The sequence below is a fragment of the Calidris pugnax genome, unplaced genomic scaffold (genome assembly GCF_001431845.1).
Source record: "Calidris pugnax isolate Ruff unplaced genomic scaffold, ASM143184v1 scaffold68, whole genome shotgun sequence".
Taxonomy (NCBI): Eukaryota; Metazoa; Chordata; class Aves; order Charadriiformes; family Scolopacidae; genus Calidris; species Calidris pugnax.
Window position 1 is genome coordinate 216,053 of NW_015090921.1, and position 24,888 is coordinate 240,940.

The window sequence follows — 24,888 nt, forward strand, 5'->3', positions numbered from 1 at the left end:
AGACTCAATCAGGAAACAGAGAATCGCAAAGTTTATTTCCTCCCAATATGAGCTGATAACTTTTGAGTCTGTAAAACTTGCTTTCCTCCTCGTACACACAGGCTTATGGTGTGAGTTTAGATTTTCACAGCATTTCTGTAAACTGCTGGTAGTTACTAACCTCTTATTTTTTACAGGCTCATAGTTTTTACAGGCTGGGATTCAAGACTTCCCCGCGAAACGGCATCGCTCGCTTTCTGTTTTCCCAACTCCCCTTTTCACCTCGTCCCAAAAGGTCTTGTTTTTCCCCTTTGCTTCCCTGTCCAACCCCTGCTGGAAACGTCAGCTGGAATGGAAAAATTGAGACTGAAACACTGGGCGCTTTCATTCCTGGCGAATGGTCCCTTCTCTGCTTCCTCCCCTGGGGTTGGCGGCTCCCAAGGAGGTTGGCACATCTCAGGGAGAATTTTGTTGTCTGCCTTGTCTTCTGCTGCCTGAGCTGACTTCCTTACACTGGCAGGGTATTGAAGTAAGACCTTTAAAGTCTTTAAAGGGATGCCCTCATTAAAATTCACAAGGAGTAGATAACTCTCTGAAATTCATCTTTGCATCTCATGCCCTTTTATTTTTGGATTCTCTTCTTTCTCTCGGTAGGTCAGTTACACAGTAAGGACAGGGTTTGGTCTATCTTGGAGGTTTGGATTGGATATTAGGAAGAATTTCTTCACCAAAAAGGTTATCAAGCATTGGAAGAGGCTGCCCAGGGGAGCAGTGGAGTCCCCATCCCTGGAAGGATTTAAAAGCCAGGCAGATGTGGTGCTGAGGGATATGGTTTGGTCATGGTTTGTCAGTGTTAGGTTGATGGTTGGACTCGATGATCTTAAGGCTCCCTTCCAACCTGGACTATTCTATGATTGGGGTTCTTCACTGTGAGGGTGGTGGAGCACTGGAACAGGTTGCCCAGGGAGGTGGTTGAGGCCCCATCCCTGGAGATATTCAAGGAGAGGCTCAACGAGGCCCTGGGCAACCTGGTCTAGTTGGGGGTGTCCCTGCTGACTGTGGGGAGGTGGGACTAGATGACCTTTGGAGGTCCCTTCCAGCCTGGGCAATTCTATGATTCTATGTTTTTTGCTGCTTTGGTTTTGTTGTTGTTAACTCTCTTTCTCCTCTGAAAGTGTAGTACTGATTAAGTTTATCTTTGGTTATTGAGCCCTGACTATAAATGTCTTGAAATAGTCATTAGTAAATAAGAGTTGAGTCATGCTGGCTGGCTTCAAAATTCACCGTGGCTTTTGTTTTCTATAAATCTGTCTGCCTCTTCCACTTTATTTTTTTACATAGAACCCTTCTCGTTTGCAATGTTACAGCCAGGCAAAAATGAAAATTGAATTAAGAAAGAGATTGGAATAGAGGTTTTGACAAATTTGCTGTAGTCCACTTCTGCCAGAATTGGGAAGTCAACCTGCCTGATCTGAGCACATTCCAAATCTGATGGTTAGGTCCTGGCTACGTGTATTACTCCCTACTGTAATAATTGCTCCCACTGCTGTGATAATTCACGTTAATCAAATTGTTTTCCTGTTCTCTTGTTTTCTTTTGCAGAAATGGAGCAGTGTGAGCAACCCACTCTTCCTTCCCCTGATCCCACCTCAGTCCCAAGGGTTCACAGCCGTAGTCCTCACCTATGACCGGGTGGAGAGCCTTTTCCGAGTCATCACGGAGGTGTCCAAAGTGCCCAGTCTGTCCAAATTGTTAGTTGTCTGGAACAACCAGAACAAGAATCCACCTGAAGGTAAGACCCCATGGTGGGTGGAAACTGGGAGTAGCCTGCCTACTTGCACCTCTTACTGAATAATGTCTCTTTTCACTGAATTTCACTGAATTTTAGAGTTGGAAGGGACCATAGAGATCATCTAGTCCAACTCCCCTGCTGAAGCAGGATTGCCTAGAGTTTGTCAGAGCATGTTACTCAGGAGCATCCGGGGGGGGGTCTTGAAAGTCTCCAGAGAAGGGGACTCCACACCCTCCCTGGGCAGCCTGTTCCAGGGCTCTGTCACCCTCACCGTGAAGAAGTTTCTCCTCATATTTGAGTGGAACCTCTTATGTTCCAACTTGTGCCCGTTGCCCCTCGTCCTCTCACTGGGAACCACTGAAAAGAGTCTGGCTCCCTCCTCCTTCAACCCTCCCTTGAGATACTTGTAGGCATTGATAAGGTCTCCCCTCAGCCTTCTCTTCTCCAGACTAAAGAGTCCCAGCTCTCTCAGTCTCTCCTCATAAGGGAGATGCTCCAATCCTTGAATCATCTTTGTTGCCCTTCGCTGGACTCTTTCTTTTCCTTCATTAATATGTCTTCAAAAATCATTTCGTGGTTACTTTCAAAATAAATAAATTTGGATTTTTTTCTTTTTGTGGCAATGTTTTTGAAAGCAAAATGAGAAAAGCCAAAGTAGATCCAAAGGAAAAAAAGCACAGCAGTGGTTGTGTTGCTAACTTCTGGATCAAAGGTAACAGAGACAATAAAGAAGCATTCTGTCCTTAACTTCATTTTGGGGAGTCAGAAGGAGATTCTGTCTTTGATTTGTCCCTGGTTGGTTTTATTTCTCTATAGACACTGTCTCATCGTAGCGATACTGCTTCTGCTGGGCTGTTTTCTAGGGCAAATGGGGTTCAAAGCAGTTTGAATGCTTGGAGCTACAAAACAAGTGAATCTTTTGATTCATGAAAGGAAAACTTGGGACATTTTGGGTGTCTGGAAGCAGTTCCTGCATCACCAGAATATCTTGTGAAAATGGTATGGGCTAGCCCAAAAAGACAAGACATATGTGCCTTTGTTTAAATGTTTCTGTTTCCAGCACATATGATACTATGCTCCTTTTTATAGTCTTTATGAATAAATCTGGTGAAGTCTACATAATATTTTATGTTTTTTTTTTTTAATTCATGTCTATTGTAAAGTGAGGGCACATTCAGACCTTTTCCCAAACGATTTCAGTGTGTAGCTTTTTGGAAGACGACCTGGTTTCAAAAGTATATGAATAACTCCGGTGTAAACTCAGTGCTGTAAATCTCTGAATTAATTTGTTTAGTTTTCAGTAGCTGAGGTGTGCTTTGCTGGCGTGGGGAGCTGCTGGCCTGACTCTTATCCCCTCGTGGTAGGACCTCGGTGGTAGGATGAGCTGCTTCCAAGTTCTGAACATTAACACTAAAATCCTGAGCGTTGTTTTGGGCGATAAAAGCCTCCTTTTCTCACTCTTGATCGAATATTGTAGATAGAGTAGCTCTAAATTACTGTATTTCCTGTGTGCTGTACGTAGGAATCTGTCGTTCTTATCTGAAATCCTGGGCTGCATCAAAAGAAGCGTTGCCAGCAGGTCCAGAGAGGTGATTCTGCCACTTTACTCTGCTCTGGTGAGACCTCACCTGGAGTATTGTGTGCAGGTCTGGAGCCCTCAATATAAGAAGGATATAGACCTGATGGAGAGGGTCCAGAGGAGGGCCACAAGGATGATCAGGGGGATGGAGCACCTCTGCTACGAGGACAGGCTGAGGGAGCTGGGGTTGTTCAGCCTGGAGAAGAGGAGGCTCCGGGGAGACCTAATAGCAGCCTTCCAGTACCTGAAGGGAGCCTACAGGAAGGCTGGGGAGAGCCTGTTTAGAAAGGCCTGCAGTGACAGGACGAGGGGCAATGGCTTCAAGCTGGAGGGGAACAGATTTAGACTGGAGATGAGGAGAGGGTTCTTCACTGTGAGGGTGGTGGAGCACTGGAACAGGTTGCCCAGGGAGGTGGTTGAGGCCCCATCCCTGGAGATATTCAAGGAGAGGCTCGACGAGGCCCTGGGCAACCTGGTCTAGTTGGGGGTGTCCCTGCTGACTGCGGGGAGGTCGGACTAGATGGCCTTTGGAGGTCCCTTCCAGCCTGGGCAATTCTATGATTCTATGATTTCAGTGGGAGAAGAAATGTTGCCCTCTAGGAATACGTGTTAAAAAAAATCTGCTATAATTGGTGATACAGAAACTTGTGGATTCTTCTCCAGCGAACGATGTGCGTTGTTAGGACTCCTTGCTTCGTGATTCTCTTTCCAGAGGCTTCAGCTGCTGCTGTTTCCCCCTCGTTGAAGGTAGCTATTCTGCACAGTAGCAAAATATGGTGTAAAAATCAATCCCTTGTCACAGCTCTGTAATACTCCTGTGCTAAACACCCCCAGTTCAGCGGTTTATTAGATGCTTTGCAGTCCTTAAGAGTAGGAAGTGTTACGTAGAAATTGATGATAACTGGGATTTTCACAATAAGAAGGTTTTTTTCCTCTAAAAGCAAAAATGCTGTTACATTTGGTTACGGGAGCCCTGAGTGTGGGTGGATTTAACACAAATGGATTGTTTCCACATTTCCCTTGAGTGACTCTGAGATACAGGAGAGTCCAAGCAAATAAATCATCGGAACGAGCTTTTTGGCTAAATCAGTCTAATAATCTTGCATGTAGAAATTCTTGAAAATTAAAGTCTGTTTAATTTTTTCCTGCTTCAATGGCCACTAGTTTCAAAACAAACAGAATCTTTTCCCTCTAAAAGCTTAAAATTGTGGATGTGAGAGCCCAGTTCTGCCCTTACGTTAGCCTAAGCGTTGCATCGAAGCAAATAACTATTTGTTTCTAGTGTCCCTTGTCCCTTTATTGCTCTTATAATCATTGTAATCTCTTGGCCTATGGCTAAAGAGAGGTCAGTTTGATTAAATGAACTTGTTTTATTCCAGATCCACGCGGGGCATTCCACTTGGCTCTTCAGCCGGCCTCTCCTTCGCTCCCTCTATTAGTGATCCTAATCCTTGGACTTCAAAGCCTCTGCTGTTTATAGCCTGTTAAAGCCAGGAAGTTTCTGATGGATTAGAGCAAGGAATGAGTTTGAAGTTTGTAATGTGCACCACTGACACTGATAAAGTCTGGTTTATTACCCTACAGTAGTATCTGCACTTTTATGGCTATTTGCTTTTAATTGGTTATAGTAAAGCCCAGGTGCTTAACCTTTTGGAGCATCAAGCTCTGTATTTCCTGGTCCTTTCCATCTAAGGGACACGTTTTGGTCCAGAAAGGAATCTTGGCTTTTCTTTTTGCGACCCTTTGTGTGTGTGTGTGTTTTGTTTTGCACGTGGAAGTGCGAGGGCTGGGTGAAGGACATCAGAATTGTCTGCCTTAGTCATTAGGTGCGGTAAATTGAGCCCTTAATTTAGGGCTCCTGAGATGTAGCTGACGTGGTGCCATGCAAATAAGGACATGGGGCTGCTCCTTTCTTTCCAGATAAATACTGGAGTCGAAAATGACATTGCTAAAAGCAACATGGATTGGAAATAGAGGGGATCTCTGCCTAGGAATGGCACGTTTTGGAGTACGTGCACTAGAATGTTGGTTTGGGGGTTTTGTTGGGTTTTTTTAAAGGAACTCGTAAATAATACCTTTATATAAAGAAACTCAGCAAACTCAGGAGGAAAACGAAATGAAAATGAAATATCCTATTCTAAATATTGGGTTTTGTTGGGTTTTCTTAAATGAACTCATAAATAATGCCTTTATATAATGAAACTCAGCAAACTCGGGACTTAGGAGGAAAATGGAATGAAAATGAAATATCCTATTCTAAATATTGTACAGAATTTAAGATGTTGAACCCCCCAACAAATGCGACATTCCCTTAGATAAAAATCCCTTTTTTTGCTTGTTCTCAGCACTTAGACCTTTTCACTCAAACTTTACTATTTGTTGGCAAGATCTGAGAAGGAATTAATGGTGCTTTTTGTCAGGCAGTTGCCAGGACTGAACTGTGGTTCCTCTGCCACTGGTGCTGCAGAGAGATCCCAGTAAGAGGCTGAACTGGTTTCCACTGCTGCGCTATGGGATGGGACTGGGTATGGGGAGTGCACAAAGCTTATGGAAAAGTAAATCTCTGCCCGTCAGGACAGATGAAGCTCTGATACAACTGACAAATCTTTTGCCACGTTGGCTGATAATAAATAAAGAACTGGTTAATTGAACACCTGACTGGAAAGCTTTCACCTAAAGAAAACAGGAAAGTTTAAAGTTGAAGAAAAAGTAGCTACGTGTATATGGGCTAGAAATCAGCAGCAATTTAAGGACTGGTTTTCCCTTTGTCCTATGAGTTTGCAAGGACCACTCTTGTGACTTAAAATGTTTGAGAGCGACGTGTGCAAGTCCATATTCTGTGTTTCCTTTAGAATCAGTGAAAAAAAACCAGCAGCTCCATCCAGGCTGCATCAGAGATTTATTTTAGAGTGAACTAAATCATCCCTCCAGAAGTCACCCCTTTTTCCCCTGCTGGTACCCAAACATGGTGAAGGACACATAGGCTGTCTCACAAGGTTGAGAAACAAGCAAAAATTAGTGAGTGCTAAAAGTCCCCTTGTTTCAATTCTTTTTCTTGGGCCACTAGTTCTTGTAGCAGGAACACTGATCAGACATAATTTTGCCTGCTGAATGGGAGCAACTCATTTCTTACTGTGCCTCAATTTCCACATCTATAAAATGAATACAACAATATTGTCTTAGATAAAATGCTTTGAGGTCTATGGCTTAAAATTGCTATGTAAGGGGCATTAATTATATCATTATTATTAGGTAGATGCTGAGATTTCTAATTAGAAAGTGTCTACTTTGAAATCAAAGTAAAATATAAATACATTAAAATATAAATAATGAAAGAAGCTGCTTTCTAGAGATTTAATTTAATCTGAATACCTTGAAAACACTTAAAAAATGTATGTATCCTGGCAATATAACTGGTAAATTAACTGCTTGTTCCTGGTTTACAGCTTTAGAAACTGGTGTACACGGAGGTGAAGTCTTCACTGTCATTAAGTAACTCAATTTTAGGGCAAGGAAGAGAGTCAAGAAGGTCCTGTGCTTTGGCCTTTATTTCATTTAGCTGAGCACGGGTCCTTCCTGCAGGTTCTGTTTGAGAGATACCACAGGCATAGGTCTGTATAAAGGGGTGGAAGCTTCACTGTGGTTTTTTGAGGTCACCACTCAATCCATGTGCCAAAACAGGAACGCTGTGATTTGGGTGAGACTGGAAACCAAGGCTCTCATTTTTTGCTTTTAAACTCAAAATATGAGCAGTGTCTTAGGAAAAAACAAACCCAAACAACTGCAACAGATGAATATATGAGCAACACAGATGTCTTCTGCAAACATTTTGAAGCTTTCAGAGTGCTAACGATGGTAAAAATGAATGAATCACAGAATCTTCTAGGTTGGAAGGGACCTTAAAGATCATCTTGTCCAACCGTCAACCTGACTGATAAAAATAGACACCCACACAACAAACAAGGAGCATCATCACTAAACCATACCTCCCAGGTACATGTGAAATAGCAGAGAGAAAATATCACATACAATGATGTTTTTAATCTGGGACCTTAAAGCTTTACAGAATCATTTTTCTGATCTTAAGTGCTCTCTGGATTTAGAGGATGTGATCTCTTCTCTGTGTCTCTGGCTGAGTTTTGCGTATATTCTCAGCCATACAAGGTATGCAAGAAGGCTGTCAACCCAGCAGTAATGTCAGCAGGCCCATGACCGTGTGGATAATATTAATAAAAAGATTAAAAGCTTTGAAATATTATGGGGAAAAAACTATTTTTTTCTCACTCGTGCTGCACCCATTAAAATAAACTTTGTGGTTGCGTGGATAATATTAATAAAAAGATAAAACTTTGAAATATTATGGGGAAAAAATTATTTTTTTTCTCACTTGTGCTGCACCCATTAAAATAAACTTTGTGGTCCAAGTGTCTGCTGCTGGGGCTATTTGCGTAGACAGGATGTTTCTGCATTTTCTCCATCAGCCAAATACTTTTTGCCTTTTCATTTTTATTTGTCTAAATTGTTAGTTCTGAAATTCAAGCAAACAGCCTGTGATTGAAATTTCCACAGATATTTCATCACGTTTGTTGCAGACAATTGAAGAAACCATTTTGCCTACAACGTAAAGGGTATAAAAGTGTATAAAGGCGCTACTGTCGGTAAATACACGACCAGCTACAAGTGGTGTGTGGCAGCTTGATTGCTTTTTAGGTTCAGTTTTATTAAAATGGAAAGTGTATTTGAAGGAACGTCTGCTTTCTGTGTAGTTGTATTGGTAGTGGTTCCCGGAGCTAATGCTGCTGATGAATTTGGAATAAGATACAAACTATAATAAGGCTTAGGGGTATTGCTGCAATAATCCTCCCTGTATTTCCATTTGATGCTGTTAATGGACATGCTCCTGTAAAAGACTGGGATTAGAAATCTGAGTTTCCTCTGGATTACTGTATATTAAGAAAGTGTTCACTTCTAAAAAATAATCAAAACATCTTCAATGGCAGGTTGTTTTTGCACACTGTGCTTTTTAATAGTCAGCACTGGTAGGAACATTTTGGTTTTATTAACTTCTCTTTAAGTTTTGAATTAATTTGGCTTCTTGGCTGTGGACTTAATGCCATTTTCCTTGACCAGCTATAGAACTAATTAATAATGGGTTTGGTCTTCCATGGATCATCTCATGAACGTTTTGCAATGTTATTTCCCAAGGAAGTCTAGAAGTTTACCTTAAAGAAGTTTACCTTAACTTCAGCTCTTAATAATGTCTTAAAAACAACAGGGTAGGTTTAGATTGAACATTAGGAAGAAATTTTTCACAGAAAGAGTGGTCAGACACTGGAATAGGCTGCCCAGGGAGGTGGTGGAGTCACCATCCCTGGATGTGTTTAAGGGCCGTTTAGATGGGTACTAAGGGACATGGTGTAGGGGAGGACTTTGTAGAGTAGGGGAGATGGTTGGACTCGATGATCCCAAGGGTCCCTTCCAACCTCAATGATTCTATGATTCTAATATTCTCTTTTGTTATATATAAGGGGAATTCTGTGCATTACCGTAGACCAATGTAAAAATGGTAATGTGAGTAGAAAGCGGCTGTTTGAACAGTTAGTTCTAAGTTGAAGCAATTGAAATGCCTGGGCAAAGGTTTTCAGGCAGCCATTGTTGAAGGAATTTGGAAATAAATAGGTGTAATGTACTTGATGATGTTGTTTCTAACAGGGTTTTGAAACTTCAGATTCCAGCTAAGTTCTGCCGTCGGGTCTTTGGGACTGGAAAAGTCCTTGTTAGGCTTCCATCATCCGTGTTCAGGGACTGCTGTGGACCAACGAGAATAGCATCGAGGCAAAGATATTATAAAAGATGTTTTATGAGAGCTGAGCGTGGGGTGGGGGATTCTGTGCGACTGCAGGTATGAAGAGAGGAGCGTGTTTGGAGGAGTTTTTCTGCCAGTTTCTCTTGATTTCAGTCTACCTTGCACAACTGCAGCTTTTTCCTTCTAAGAAGTTGGGATTCTGTGCGACTGCAGGTACGAGGAGAGGAGCATGTTTGGAGGAGTTTTTCTGCCAGTTTCTCTTGATTTTGGTCTACCTTGCACAACTGCAGCTTTTTCCTTCTAAGAAGTCCAAGTGGGCTCCACAGAAGTTGTGGGAAGCCTGAGCTTAATACGAACTGATACTCTGGTGCCAGGTTAGCAGCAGTCATGACATATCTCTAACTGTGAAGAACTAAGGAACTGAGGAAGTAAAACAGGAAAAACATGTCTACATGAGCATCTTCAAGCTTAAAAATGCCATTATTTTAGCCAATACGGGGATCTTATTTTAATTTGTCTTATTCCTCTTCATACTGATGGGCATTCAGTCCTTGCCATCAAGCTGTATCTCCAGCTCCTCCCCGTTATCCTTACCTGCTGCTTCCAGTTGCAAATGCAACAACCCACCTGCGTTCGAGTCTCACTTGCTATTTTTGAACTCAATCCTCCTTGGAATGGGTGGCCCCGAAATATTGGCCAGCTCTGTAGAGGTGTATCGATTCTCACTTTCCCTAGGTTGAGTGTTGAAAACTGGAAATGGATGGTTAATAATTAGAGCAAGTAATTTCCTATATAAATACCCTCCCATCTGCTGCCTAGATAGATAATAAGGCATCTCCTGCTAAAGGACTCCTTTGGATGCTGTCAGCTTCCCAGTTTGAGATACAAGGATATGGGGAGAGATGCCATTTGACGTGATGGTGCTGTTTCTCTTTGAAAAGAGGCCAGATGCTCCACAGAAATGTCGTTGTCTTTAATGATCCCTCTTTTATGTATGATGTAACAGTTTGCTTAATGCTGAGAAACAGTTTCAGGCAAGGAAGTCTTTTTTATACACAAGCGTTTCGCAAACTTACGTTACTTATGTTTTTGTGGCAGACATCTGATGGGCAGCCTAAGGAGGTGTGGAAAGGGAAAGGGTATTTTGGGGTGAGAGGGTTTTCCTTTTGTTCCTTTAGGCTGTGATAAAGTTGCCTCTCTTGTGATTCTCCTCCCTTCTCTTCGTGTAATTCACTGGGAGCTGTAGCTGAGAAATGCATATTCAGAGGATGGGGGGGTGTTTTTTGCTGCTCTTCTCTATATGAGTGTTTTAAATAGGAATGTAATTAAGGGACATTTTTTAATTCTGCAGTTTGTGGAAATCATCTTGAAATTGTGCTTGAACAATTTGCTGTGAGTTGGGGACTTGCAGGACTTCACAGAATGCTATGGGGTTGGAAGGGACCTCTGGAGATCATCCAGTCCAACCCCCTGGCAAAGCAGGTCCATCCAGAGCAGGTCCCACAGGAACGTGTCCAGGTGGGTTTGAATGTCTCCAAAGAAGGAGACTCCACCACCTCTCTGGGCAGCCTCTGCCAGGGCTCTGCCACCCTCACAGAAGTTCCTCCTCATGTTTAGGTGGAACTCCTTATGTTCAAGTTTGTGCCCGTTTCCTCTTCTCCTGTCCCTGGGCACCACTGAAAAAAAAACCAGACCCATCCTCTTGACACTCAATCTTGAAGTATTTATAGGTGTTGATCAGATCCCCCCTCAGACTTACCAGTGCAGCTGTGGGCTGGCCAGAAATACAGCCCTGCGTGTGGCTGGTGGGGATCGTGAGCCCCTCAGAAATGGAAGTTGCAGTTGGAAAAGTTGGGAAAAACTGCTGGGTTTGTGTTCAGAAGACCACACGCTGTGTTCTGTGGGCAGCTCCTGCCACCAGCACATCCGTAGTCCTAAATAGCACAAAGTGCCAAGAATGCCCCGACTCTTGTTGCCAAAGAGCAAGTGTAAGTGTTCTTCAAACACTCTTCTCTCCTAATTTGTGATGGCCATTCTTGCCCAGGCTGCCAAAGTGGTGACCCAGGTGTCGTGGTGTCATGACATCTCCTTTCCACCTCAGGCTGTAGGTGCCACAACCTTCAGGATCAGATGAGCCTCTCTGCTTTCTTCCCTGCTGCAGAGGAACTGGTACCCTAATGGCTTGTTCAAAGTTTCTGCAAAATAGTAGTATTTTCCGTTTGTTAATTTCAGTCCAAATTCAGAAACTGTGTATTATGTTTCTCAAATACAATTTTTTTTTACAGTAAAATACCTCTTTTTGAGAATTGGTCATTTTGAGAGACTTTCCAACACCTTAGTAAATCCTGGATTTAACAGGATTTCCTGATGTCTGAGATGTATGCTGATTAAAATTAGATTACACCTTAATTTTTCATACACTTTTCGTTACTTTTCTTCTGTTACTGTATTTTTAAGCAAGTGACGTGTCTGTCCTTAAGCTCTGAAAGAGCTGGTTTGCAGAAGTTTGAAGCGTCCATGCTTGCTTACTTTTCTGAAGTATGATTTATTTCAATCCTAGTGATTTTTTGGTTTCAATTTTTGTTTCAGTGTATTCCTGCACTGAAATAAGATCTTTGTTGGGGGACTTTTTTTTTGTGTGTGCGTGTTTATGTGTGTAGCAGACATGAAAGGAAGAAAAGTGTGATCAATAGACAACTTTACATATATAAAATGTAATCTTTTGGGGGATCTAGCCGATCTAGTGATACTGGGATTATAATTAGATAATTCTAGGCAATTAGCCTAGGGCCTTTAAGTAGCTTGCAGACCTTAAACAGTCTGCAGTCTTTAGGAGGCCATGATATATATCTTTGTGACTCTAACTCTTATAAATTCGGATGCTTCAGTGATGTAGGGTAAACCAGTAAGGAAGCAATGAGTTGACTTGAAAGCACTCATCTGCAATAATGGGTTCCCGTTGCTCGGTGTTATTCCCTCCTGAGGTTCAGATGACTAGTAAGATGAAAATTTTGGGAATTTCAATGGTGCCTTACTGGAATCGTTATTTCAGATTACAGTTCGAGCAGGGGATTTCAAAGACCTGACAATAAAATGAGTTCCTCATTGCACTGTAATGCCACTGAAGGGTACACTGGTGTTTGGGGTGGCGTCTCTTGCCTTCTACTAGAAGAAAAAGAGATGAGTAGAACTGGACAAGAACCTGCAGAGATGGCAAATACAGGCCATGGTCTATAAGACCACCCAGATAAAGGTAGATTTTACGGTCACTTTTTCAGTCTCGCAGTAAAAACCTCAAGGTAGGAAGCGGAATAAAAATTTTGCCAGTAAATATCACAGTATTTCTTCTGCTGTCTTTTGGCCACCCACGCGTGCCAATCCTTCTTTCTGAAAGCTCCAAGAAAAACTGACTTTTGAGGACTCTGGGGGTAGTTCGGAAAGATGGCTTGGTTTTCCCGGTGAAGTAGTGGTTGGGCCCTGGTGTCTTTAAGCAGTTTTTGGACCCTGGTGTCTGTAAGCAGTGTGCAGCTCTCTTGATTTCAGTCTACCTTGCACAACTGCAGCTTTTTCCTTCTAAGAAGTCCAAGTGGGCTCCACAGAAGTTGTGGGAAGCCTGAGCTTAATACGAACTGATACTCTGGTGCCAGGTTAGCAGCAGTCATGACGTATCTCTAACTGTGAAGAACTAAGGAACTGAGGAAGTAAAACAGGAAAAACATGTCTACATGAGCATCTTCAAGCTTAAAAATGCCATTATTTTAGCCAATACGGGGATCTTATTTTAATTTGTCATACTCCTCTTCATACTGATGGGCATTCAGTCCTTGCCATCAAGCTGTATCTCCAGCTCCTCCCCGTTATCCTTACCTGCTGCTTCCAGTTGCAAATGCAACAACCCACCTGCGTTCGAGTCTCACTTGCTATTTTTGAACTCAATCCTCCTTGGAATGGGTGGCCCCGAAATATTGGCCAGCTCTGTAGAGGTGTATCGATTCTCACTTTCCCTAGGTTGAGTGTTGAAAACTGGAAATGGATGGTTAATAATTAGAGCAAGTAATTTCCTATATAAATACCCTCCCATCTGTTGCCTAGATAGATAATAAGGCATCTCCTGCTAAAGGACTCCTTTGGATGCTGTCAGCTTCCCAGTTTGAGATACAAGGATATGGGGAGAGATGCCATTTGACGTGATGGTGCTGTTTCTCTTTGAAAAGAGGCCAGATGCTCCACAGAAATATAATTGTTTTTAATGATCCCTCTTTTATGTATGATGTAACAGCTCGTTTAATGCTGAGAAACAGTTTCAGACAAGGAATTCATTTTTATACATAAGCGTTTTGCAAACTTACATTACTTACATTTTTGTGGCAGACATCTGATGGGCAGCCTAAGGAGGTGTGGAAAGGGAAAGGGTATTTTGGGGTGAGAGGGTGTTCCTTTTGTTCCTTTAGGTTGTGATAAAGTTGCCTCTCTTGTGATTCTCCTCCCTTCTCTTCCTTACATCTTTCATGTAATTCACTGGGAGCCGTAGCTGAGAAATGCATATTCAGAGGATGGGAGGTGTTTTTTGCTGCTCTTCTCTATATGAGTGTTTTTAATAGGAATGTAATTAAGGGACATTTTTTAATTCTGCAGTTTGTGGAAATCATCTTGAAATTGTGCTTGAACAATTTGCTGTGAGTTGGGGACTTGCAGGACTTCACAGAATGCTATGGGGTTGGAAGGGACCTCTGGAGATCATCCAGTCCAACCCCCTGGCAAAGCAGGTCCATCCAGAGCAGGTCCCACAGGAACGTGTCCAGGTGGGTTTGAATGTCTCCAAAGAAGGAGACTCCACCACCTCTCTGGGCAGCCTCTGCCAGGGCTCTGCCACCCTCACAGAAGTTCCTCCTCATGTTTAGGTGGAACTCCTTATGTTCAAGTTTGTGCCCGTTTCCTCTTCTCCTGTCCCTGGGCACCACTGAAAAAAAAACCAGACCCATCCTCTTGACACTCAATCTTGAAGTATTTATAGGTGTTGATCAGATCCCCCCTCAGACTTACCAGTGCAGCTGTGGGCTGGCCAGAAATACAGCCCTGCGTGTGGCTGGTGGGGATCGTGAGCCCCTCAGAAATGGAAGTTGCAGTTGGAAAAGTTGGGAAAAACTGCTGGGTTTGTGTTCAGAAGACCACACTCTGTGTTCTGTGGGCAGCTCCTGCCACCAGCACATCCGTAGTCCTAAATAGCACACAGGGCCAAGAACGCCCCGAGTCTTGTTGCCAAAGAGCAAGTGTAAGTGTTCTTCAAACACTCTTCTCTCCTAATTTGTGATGGCCATTCTTGCCCAGGCTGCCAAAGTGGTGACCCAGGTGTCGTGGTGTCATGACATCTCCTTTCCACCTCAGGCTGTAGGTGCCACAACCTTCAGGATCAGATGAGCCTCTCTGCTTTCTTCCCTGCTGCAGAGGAACTGGTACCCTAATGGCTTGTTCAAAGTTTCTGCAAAATAGTAGTATTTTCCGTTTGTTAATTTCAGTCCAAATTCAGAAACTGTGTATTATGTTTCTCAAATACAATTTTTTTTTACAGTAAAATACCTCTTTTTGAGAATTGGTCATTTTGAGAGACTTTCCAACACCTTAGTAAATCCTGGATTTAACAGGATTTCCTGATCAGCCTCTCTGCTTTCTTCCCTCTTCCCTGCTGCGGAGGAATTGGTACCCTAATGGCTTGTTCAAAGTTTCTGCAAAATAGTAGTATTTTCCATTTGTTAATTTCAGTCCAAATTCAGAAACTGTGTATTATGTTTCTCAAATACAATTTTTTTTTACAGTAAAATACCTCTTTTTGAGAATTGGTCATTTTGAGAGACTTTCCAACACCTTAGTAAATCCTGGATTTAACAGGATTTCCTGATGTCTGAGATGTATGCTGATTAAAATTAGATTACACCTTAATTTTTCATACACTTTTCGTTACTTTTCTTCTGTTACTGTATTTTTAAGCAAGTGACGTGTCTGTCCTTAAGCTCTGAAAGAGCTGGTTTGCAGAAGTTTGAAGCGTCCATGCTTGCTTACTTTTCTGAAGTATGATTTATTTCAATCCTAGTGATTTTTTGGTTTCAATTTTTGTTTCAGTGTATTCCTGCACTGAAATAAGATCTTTGTTGGGGGACTTTTTTTTTGTGTGTGCGTGTTTATGTGTGTAGCAGACATGAAAGGAAGAAAAGTGTGATCAATAGACAACTTTACATATATAAAATGTAATCTTTTGGGGGATCTAGCCGATCTAGTGATACTGGGATTATAATTAGATAATTCTAGGCAATTAGCCTAGGGCCTTTAAGTAGCTTGCAGACCTTAAACAGTCTGCAGTCTTTAGGAGGCCATGATATATATCTTTGTGACTCTAACTCTTATAAATTCGGAGTATAAAATGTAATCTTTTGGGGATATCTAGTGATACTGGGATTATAATGAGATAATTCTAGGCAATTAGCCCAGGGCCTTTAAGTAGCTTGCAGACCTTAAACGTGTGTGCGTGTTTATGTGTGTAGCAGACATGAAAGGAAGAAAAGTGTGATCAATAGACAACTTTACATATATAAAATGTAATCTTTTGGGGGATCTAGCCGATCTAGTGATACTGGGATTATAATTAGATAATTCTAGGCAATTAGCCTAGGGCCTTTAAGTAGCTTGCAGACCTTAAACAGTCTGCAGTCTTTAGGAGGCCATGATATATATCTTTGTGACTCTAACTCTTATAAATTCGGATGCTTCAGTGATGTAGGGTAAACCAGTAAGGAAGCAATGAGTTGACTTGAAAGCACTCATCTGCAATAATGGGTTCCCGTTGCTCGGTGTTATTCCCTCCTGAGGTTCAGATGACTAGTAAGATGAAAATTTTGGGAATTTCAATGGTGCCTTACTGGAATCGTTATTTCAGATTACAGTTCGAGCAGGGGATTTCAAAGACCTGACAATAAAATGAGTTCCTCATTGCACTGTAATGCCACTGAAGGGTACACTGGTGTTTGGGGTGGCGTCTCTTGCCTTCTACTAGAAGAAAAAGAGATGAGTAGAACTGGACAAGAACCTGCAGAGATGGCAAATACAGGCCATGGTCTATAAGACCACCCAGATAAAGGTAGATTTTACGGTCACTTTTTCAGTCTCGCAGTAAAAACCTCAAGGTAGGAAGCGGAATAAAAATTTTGCCAGTAAATATCACAGTATTTCTTCTGCTGTCTTTTGGCCACCCACGCGTGCCAATCCTTCTTTCTGAAAGCTCCAAGAAAAACTGACTTTTGAGGACTCTGGGGGTAGTTCGGAAAGATGGCTTGGTTTTCCCGGTGAAGTAGTGGTTGGGCCCTGGTGTCTTTAAGCAGTTTTTGGACCCTGGTGTCTGTAAGCAGTGTGCAGCTCTGAATTTTGTTGAAGAGTGTTGTGTGAGCTGTTCAATCTGAGAGGCACAGTGACAGTGAGGACGTGGCCACTCGCTCCTGAGAGCAAGTTTTCATAGAGTTTGAGGCAGAAGGGGAGGGTAAGATCATGTGGGTTGACTTGTAAGTCGTGAGTCACCACGTCACCTTTCTTTTCAATTCAGTGACTTCTATCTAACTCGATCACATCTTCTACCTAGTCTCAGTCAAGGACAAGATTGCCTGCTGTCCCTGTTAACTTTCTCCAGAGGTTAATCACTGTTACTTATAAGAGCATCTGCCTTGTTTACACTTTGAATTTCATAGAATCACAGAATGGTTTGGGTTATTTTCAATTCAATGACTTCTATCTAACTCAATCACATCTTCTACAATAATACCTAGTCTCAGTCAAGGACAAGATGCACAGAATTGCCTTCTTCCTTGTTAACTTTCTCCAGGGGTTAATCTGGTTACTGTTACTTATAAGAGTGTCTGCCTTATTTACACTTCAAATTTCATAGAATCACAGACTGGTTTGGGTTGGAAGGAACCTTAAAGATCATCTAGTTCCAACCCCCTGCCCTGGGCAGGGACACCTCCCACCAGACCAGGTTGCTCCAAGCCCCATCCAGCCTGGCCTTGAACCCCTCCAGGGATGGGGCAGCCACAGCTTCTCTGGGCAACCTGGGCCAGGCTCTCACCACCTTCAGAACAAAGAATTGCTTCCTAAGATCTCATCTATGTCTCCCCTCTTCCAGTTTAAAACCATTCCCCCTCATCCTATGCTCTACTCCCTGACAAAGAGTCCCTCCCCATCTCTCCTGGAGCCCCTTGAGGGACTGGAAGGGGCTCTAAGGTCTCCCCAGAGCCTTCTCTTCTCCAGGCTGAACCCCCCCAACTCTCTCAGCCTGTCCTCACAGCAGAGGGGCTCCAGCCCTCCAAGCATCTCCGTGGCCTCCTCTGGTCCCGTTCCAACAGGTCCATGTCCTTCCTGTGCTGAGGACTCCAGAGCTGGACACAGAGCTCCAGGTGGGGTCTCCCCAGAGCGGAGCAGAGGGGGCAGAATCCCCCCCCTGGCCCTGCTGGCCACGCTGCTGGGGATGCAGCCCAGGATGGGGTTGGCTTTCTGGGCTGCCAGTGCACGTTGCTGGCTCATGTTGATCTTCACATCCACCAACAATCCCGAGTCCTTCTCCTCAGGGCTGCTCTCAGTCCGTTCTCCACCCAACCTGTATTTGTTCCTGGGGTTGCTGTGACCCAGGTGCAGGACCTTGCACTTGGCCTTGTTGAACTTCATGAGGTTTGCACCAGCCCATCTCTCAAGCCTGGCCAAGTCCCTCTAGATGCCATCCCTTCCCTCCAGATATCACTGATTCTTGTCTTGCCTTTATGTACTTCCTTGTTTGCTCCACTCAAAGTCGGGGGTACGTTGGCCATTAAGAAGCTTCTGTTTAAGATGTGAGGCCAAAAAGAGTGAAGAGAAGCTAAGACAGACGTGGAGGCTTGTTGAGAAGTAAAGTATAATATTGAATTCCATTTCTTTTTATTTCCCTCTCTAGATTCCCTCTGGCCAAAGATCCGTGTTCCTTTGAAAGTTGTTAGGACTGCAGAAAACAAACTGAGTAACCGCTTCTTCCCCTACGACGAGATCGAAACAGAAGCCGTGTTGGCTATCGATGATGATATCATCATGCTGACCTCGGATGAACTCCAGTTTGGCTACGAGGTAAGAAAATTGGGGTTTTTTCCCTGTCTCTTAGGCTCTCCACTTTAGCATCACATGCATATAGAAAGTGGAGGCATCACGGCACGGGCTGCTCATTCAGATTGTTGCATCTCTCTTTACTCTAATAGTTCAGTACTGACTGAAATATTTCTACAGCTAGTCATTATTTTATGGAAAAAACTGCCAGCTACCAGAAAATTTTCAGTAAGTGGCAGATTAAAGCCAAGAGACTCCAAGAATGTTGTGTAATTGGTGGAATGGAAGCAGTCAGGAGTCTGGGAATCGCGTTCGTCTTAATGGTTTCAAATGGTTTTCAGAGAAATCAGCAATGCTGTCCAAGTTACCGCGTCTTGATGGACAAGACAAGTTTGAGAGATTAAGTGTTGAGAACAGAGGAGAGGCCTCTTGAGGACGCGCTGAAATAAGGTGGAGTGCCACAAAAAGAGGAACTGAAGAATGTCAAGGAGGGGACGCGCGTATCGTAGGCTTGAAATGGCAAAGTTCCACAGCTGCTGTTGGAATGAGGGTATCAACAACAAGAATTTGAGTTGTATGCGTATCGTAGGCTTGAAAAGGCAAAGCTTCCACAGCTGCTGTTGGCATGAGGGTATCAACAACAAGAATTTGAGTTGTTTGTTAAAAAGTGCACTAACTTAAAGCAGCGCTTTTGCCTCCCTTCCAAAACTTGGGTCTGAATGAGTTAATTTTTGTCTTCCTTTTTTGTATTTGACTATACCACACAGTGCTTAATCTGACTTTACTGTTAGGTTTGTATGTTTAAGACAAACATGCTATATTTATAAACAAATCAGAAGTGCCAGAAAAGGTAATACCGTATTTTAAGAAAGGTTTGAATCATTTAGTCACACTTGTACCTGCAGTATCAAGAGCAAAACAACACCAGGCTTCATAAATGAGAGGTAGAACACAAAACTTATTATCTAAGTTGGGTGAAAGAATGAAAACCACTTTTCTCAAGGGTAGAAAGCAAACAAAATGTGATGGTTGTCTCATTTTTTAGCGATCTTAAGTGTAGCTGTTAACACAAGAAGCTAGTTTTTTAAAAGAAGTTGGGGGTATTTCTTTAATGTGAATACGTCTGTGGTAAAATATGGCTCTTATTCCCTCTCGAGTGAAAGGGGCTGTTAACAAGTAACGAGCTTTTGGACTCCAGAAGTGACTTGCGGTAATGTAGGTTTGCTGATGTAATAACAGAGATGTTAAGTAGTGGAGACAGAGGTTTAATCTATCATGTGTGTCTCCAGAAAGGAAATACTTCCCTTGCCAGGTTAAGAGGAACGGGTTAGTACATGAAGTGTGAGAGATGGAATGAAGAGAAGACAACTCAAGGAAGGGGTGGGGTTTATTTTTTTTTGGCCACGTGGGCCTTTTTCTGTACTTTGGTGTCTCCACTGGATGTTTTAAGCCCTGTGTTGTGACAGCAGAGCACTCAAGCGTTGGCTCTTCTGCAACCTGCCTTACTTTGGTCTCTGCTGGTGCTAAAACTACTAGTTTTGAGGCTGAACTCTAACGGGATGAAAGATAACAAATCCATAACTTGTGTAAATCCTGGCTCCCTTTGCAGTTTGATCTTCTGTCTCAGAGTAAATAAAAATAAGTTTTCTAAAACCCCAAATGAGCTCGTAAGTAGTTCCAAATGAGTCTCTGCTCCTGGCAAAGAAGGCTGGGAGGGCTTCGAGGCTGAGGTTGGAGCTGCAGCTGAGTTTCAGCCGTGTCAGCCAGAAGTGGTGAGAAGGAGAACTCCGGCGCTCGTGTGGCTGCGGCGTTAATTTAAACATCCTCAGTGGGGAAGATGACTGACTCGTCACTTTGGCAGGAAAGGGTTATCCTCATGAAAAAAAAAAAAAAAAAAATAATAATCCACAAAAGGAGGCAAAGAGAAGCTGATGTGAGTTCCCCCGGAGTCGGTGTGATTAGGTGGCAGTTGGGACTTGGAGCTCTTCATCCTCGGGTCTGGCTGTCGCGCGGCGCTGGCTAATTTATTGGCCGCCTGTGGACCATCTGCATGGGTTGCAGGGACTATCTGAGTAACAGAGCTTATATTCAGTGTGCAAATGTAACCGTTTGGACACGGGACTGTTTAGTCTGGCAGACTGAAAACTATTGCTTTTGCAGGTTTTTTTTTTTTTTTTTTTTTGCATTTTATTATAAATCCTATTTTTTTGCTTCTGAGAATTCGGCTTACTCCACAGCCACATCCATGGAAAATCCAAATGCCTTCTTGAGCAGATAATGGAGACAAACATGTGGGTAGTTTGAATCTTTATATTTTGAGGTTGCTTTTTATTTTCCCCTGTGAAATCAATGAGCAGAAATGTCTTTGAATAGGGAAGCAGAGCGGCTTATTTTATAAATACACAATTTTCCTCCTATAGAGGGGGGGGTGATGTAGTTCCTGCTCTCTGGCACAGAAATCAGGGGGCTGAAGATTGATCTTTCCTGTCCCTGAGTGTCTATGACTTGCTTGACAGGCACGAGCTGGCTCCCAGATGTTTAAATTGTCCTCAGCCTGTGATAATTTATTTATCTGTTTATGTGTGTTACCAGAAAAGTATCTCTCAAGCTCCTGACTCATTTGCAGGGGAATCCGGTGGGAACAGTAGCAGCGTATAACGTTACTAGAAAGTTTTCTTTTAAAAGTATGTCTGCTTCTGCTTTGGTCATAAGGAGGGTTGGAAACGTGACATTCAGTAATTTTCTTTTCTCCTCCTGACATCCTTGAGACTTTACATTTAAACATGTGGCAAAACCCCCTCTGTCACAGACTTGTCTGAATGTATAGAGCAAGCCGAAAAAAAACCCAGAAAACTTTGATCTCTGTACACTTTCAGCCATAAAAAATTATAGTAACACTCAAAGTGTCAGACGTTTTTTTTTTCACTTGTTAAAAGTGAGCTATTATGGTACAGTGATTTATGACATTGCGTAAATCTATTGGAGCAAGCAGAAAAATAGTCCCTGTGTGCTGCTGTATTAAGGTAGCAGAAGAGCACTCGTGAAATTCTGGCTCTGAAAAAAGCATTTCTGTGAAGCTACATGGAATCACAGGCGTGACTTGGGGCACTGGAAGAATAACAATTAGAGCTAGACAACTTTTTCCCCCCACTTACCAATCTTTGCTGTTCACAGAGGTGGTATCAGGGAGACCCCACCAAAAAAAAAAAAAAAGAAGAGAGTCAATATTTAGATTATCATCATCTTAAAAAATTGAAGCGGAACTACTGGCTGCTCCTGAAGTGTTTGGTGTTTAAATGTGAGACTGAACATTGGTGGTGTTCCCATCTATGTGTTTCAGCTTGAAAAGTGGGGACAACAGTTTCCAAGTCTGAAGTTTCTGAAGATTTTATGTAGATAGTGATGTATTGTAGATGTAAGATTTTATGAAGATATTATATACTCAGCCAGCACCCTGTCCTTACAAAGACAAAGTAATTTTTATTACAGCAATAATAGAAATAATCTAAATTGAGGTTATTGGTTTGAGTCTGCATTTTTTGTTCGTAGAAAATACCATTTGGGGCATTGCTAAGTGTTTTTTTTTTTTTTTCCTGTTGGAAGCTTTTTGCCTGATTCTGTCTCCGAGCTGTTTTTCGGTACTTCATGTCTCTGGCATTCTTTAAAAAAAAAAAGCAAACATCAGCTCTGATGAGTTGCATATTTCACTGGGCTAAAATCATCATAACGTTTGAATGCCTTCTTTAGAAGAATTCTTCCGTACCCATTTTGACAGTTAAAAATGTATTTTTCAGTATTCCTTTATATAAGGAATAATATAACTCACGCTTACCAAAAGATTTATCTATAGGTGGCCACATTCAAAGCTCTTTTTCAAATTGAAGTTATTTTACAGGTTGTGTGCACGTGAAGCAGCACTTTATTTTTTTTTTTATTGGGCTTTGTGTTTACAGTTTGCTTTCTTTTCTAATAAAATCAACCTCCATCCTTTTGAGGACCGGGGGAGAGGTTGCCAAGAGGTGACCATTGGGGCTGTTCCAGAGAGGCTGTTGATGTCAGGGAACTCGACTTGGACCATCCTTTTGAGGACTGGGGGAGAGGTTGCCAAGAGGCAACTGTGACGAGGTGACCATGGGGGGCTGTTCCAGGGAGGCTGTTGATGTCAGGGAACTCGACTTGGAAATGAAATTCCTGACATTTTCTCTTGGTGTCTTGTACAAGATTTTCAGTAAAGCTACAAAGTCAGAACTTCTATTTGACTTCTCATCTGGGAGATGCTTTGTCCAAGGAATATTTATCTTCGGGGCTGTCTAGCAGAATGGTTGGAATAGCATCCAATCCTTGTCCAAGTGAAGCATTCCTCCTCTTCACTTGGCAATGTGTTTTTCCTTGGATGTGTCCCTTACCAGTATTAAATCAGACAATCTTTCTCTAGGCTGAGAAAGCTAAGATCATCACTGGCTAAAATGGAATGTATTCCTAACGGGCTAATAAATTACAGGCAACGATCAAACAAGAAAACGGACAGTAGGACAAAATAGAGAGTAGTAGAAGAATCATTACCACTGATTTTATTCTGAAAGCTTCCTTATAAGCAGTAGCTGTATATATTAATTTTGGCACAAAACATATGTATGGATGTGGGGAATGAGCTGGATGCAGCTCTTTTGGAGCCTTTCCAGGAATTACCATTGAATGAGCTAGTGATGAACATTAGGAAAAAGCCAAGCTTTTCCATTGACTTTGGTAGCATTACTTTTTTAAAAGGGATCTTTGTTTAAAGAAACCGGGTTATTTTTTTAGATGCATCAAGCTGACAATTTTCAGAGGCCGGAATTGGGGTAGGACTGAGCTTTACGATGATACAAAGAAATCTGTAGGAGTAACACATGTTATAGTTGGCCTTTTAGGTCTTTTTGGACATAAAAGATGAAGATGACACCAAGGGCAAGAACTAGAAGGGGTATGAATCTACAGTTTGTGTGTTGTGAAGGCACTGAAGTCTTTGGGAAGCAGTAGCTGAGCTTAATCTTTCTTTCAGCTGCCTTTAAAATGCGTGCCATTCCCCCAGATCTGTCATCTTCTGTCAAATCTCTTGGTTGAACCTCAGTAGCTTATGTGGAAGCTGCCTTCCAACAGCTGGGAGATAGGCATTTTAATCATCAGGTTTAAAAAAATACTAAAATTTAATCACTGATTTTTTGAGTACTAAATAGGGAGGAATAAAATTTTGGAAGAGGGAGTGGCCATATTTTTGGGGGGTGGTTCTTCATTTATGTTGTTGACACCATGTCAAAATAGGTATCTCAAGCCCTCGCTGCCTTGCCTGCCAAAAATCTGAATTTTTTTAGTTGCCTGATGGCACCAACTTACAACAGCGTCCTATGAGTTCTCTCCCTTGAGTTCCAAATGATCTCTGCTTTCTGTGTTAGAGTGTTGTCCTATCTAAATATTATCCCAGTACTTGTGCCCTAGAACTGTCTAGAAAGATTGATTTCTGGAGAAAGTACAAGTCAGGGAGTGGGGGGGGGGGGGGGGGGGAAGAAACTTGCTCTTATAGTCAGATCCACATGGTCCAAATGCAACGACCTACTTACAAAACTAAGCCTGGGGGGGGGGGGGGGGGGGGGGAGTCAGAATATCTGGTTCCCATTCTTGTTTCCTGTATGATTTTTGGCAGGTTTCCTCATCTGTACGTTTGAAATAATAACTGCTCTCATCATGGGATTCTGAAGCGATATTAACTGACAGCAATAAAACGTGTTGAGATGTAGAGATGAAAAGGTACCTAGTAATGCAAAATCACAGAGATGGAGATGCAGAAGCAGCGACTTCGGGCTGATTGTTTTATCATATTTGCTTTGACAAAATACTTGCGTGGAGTCCCTTATAGTCCAGGCCTCCCATTTGAAAGAAAAAGTACCCAAAGTGATCTGCTGATGAGGTGAGGTTTGCAGGATGGTGGAGTTCCTGATAACACTTTCTATGCTGGAAATTCAACCGTAGCGTTCCTTTGCCTTTTACACAGAGAAAAGAGCTTGGCTGGTAAAGTGTCCATTGGGAATTTATGAGATGTTTTGTTGTTGTTGTTCATCTTGCACGTGTTTGTGTATTTTCTTACTCCCAACCTGAAACAGAAAACTCTTGTGACCTAATGCTGTGTGTCGGAGAGTCAAGACTCGTATTCTTCCAACAAACCTAGCAGTTATTTGAATTAAAGGACACATATTGTGTAATTTGTCTGCAAATAGTGCAGATAAACACTAACTTCACTATTGATCAGCAAGAAGCCATACTGTGTCTTTTGCAAGGAAATAGCGTTCAGACCCTTCCAAATAATTATAATCCTTTCTCCCTTTTTTTTTTCCTACACCAAAATTGTCCATTATTTAATGTGGCCAGCAGTGTGGAGAACTGGGGTTGCGTTAATGATGCCCTTCGCCTTGTTCTTGTCTACTGTGTTTGATCCTGTAGTCAGCTCCAAAATAATGGATGGAGTGACAAGGATGGTATCTTGATTGCATCCAGCTGTCTGGAACAAGTCAAGGGCAAAGAGGCCCTTCCATGTAGCAGTAGATCCATCCAAGCACCCACTAAAGAATACCAGGAATATTAAAATATAAG

At 42.4% G+C, this 24,888-nt stretch overlaps 1 protein-coding gene across 1 annotated transcript in view; it reads left to right on the top strand.

Annotated features, from left to right (window-relative positions):
• Positions 1-24,888, top strand: part of EXT2 (exostosin glycosyltransferase 2) — a 116,914-nt gene that overhangs the window by 75,778 nt on the left and 16,248 nt on the right. Inside the window, exons 12-14 of the mRNA XM_014950145.1 lie at positions 634-656; positions 1,582-1,771; positions 18,122-18,288. Coding sequence (XP_014805631.1) covers positions 634-656; positions 1,582-1,771; positions 18,122-18,288 — 380 coding nt within the window. The remainder of the gene's footprint in view (positions 1-633; positions 657-1,581; positions 1,772-18,121; positions 18,289-24,888) is intronic.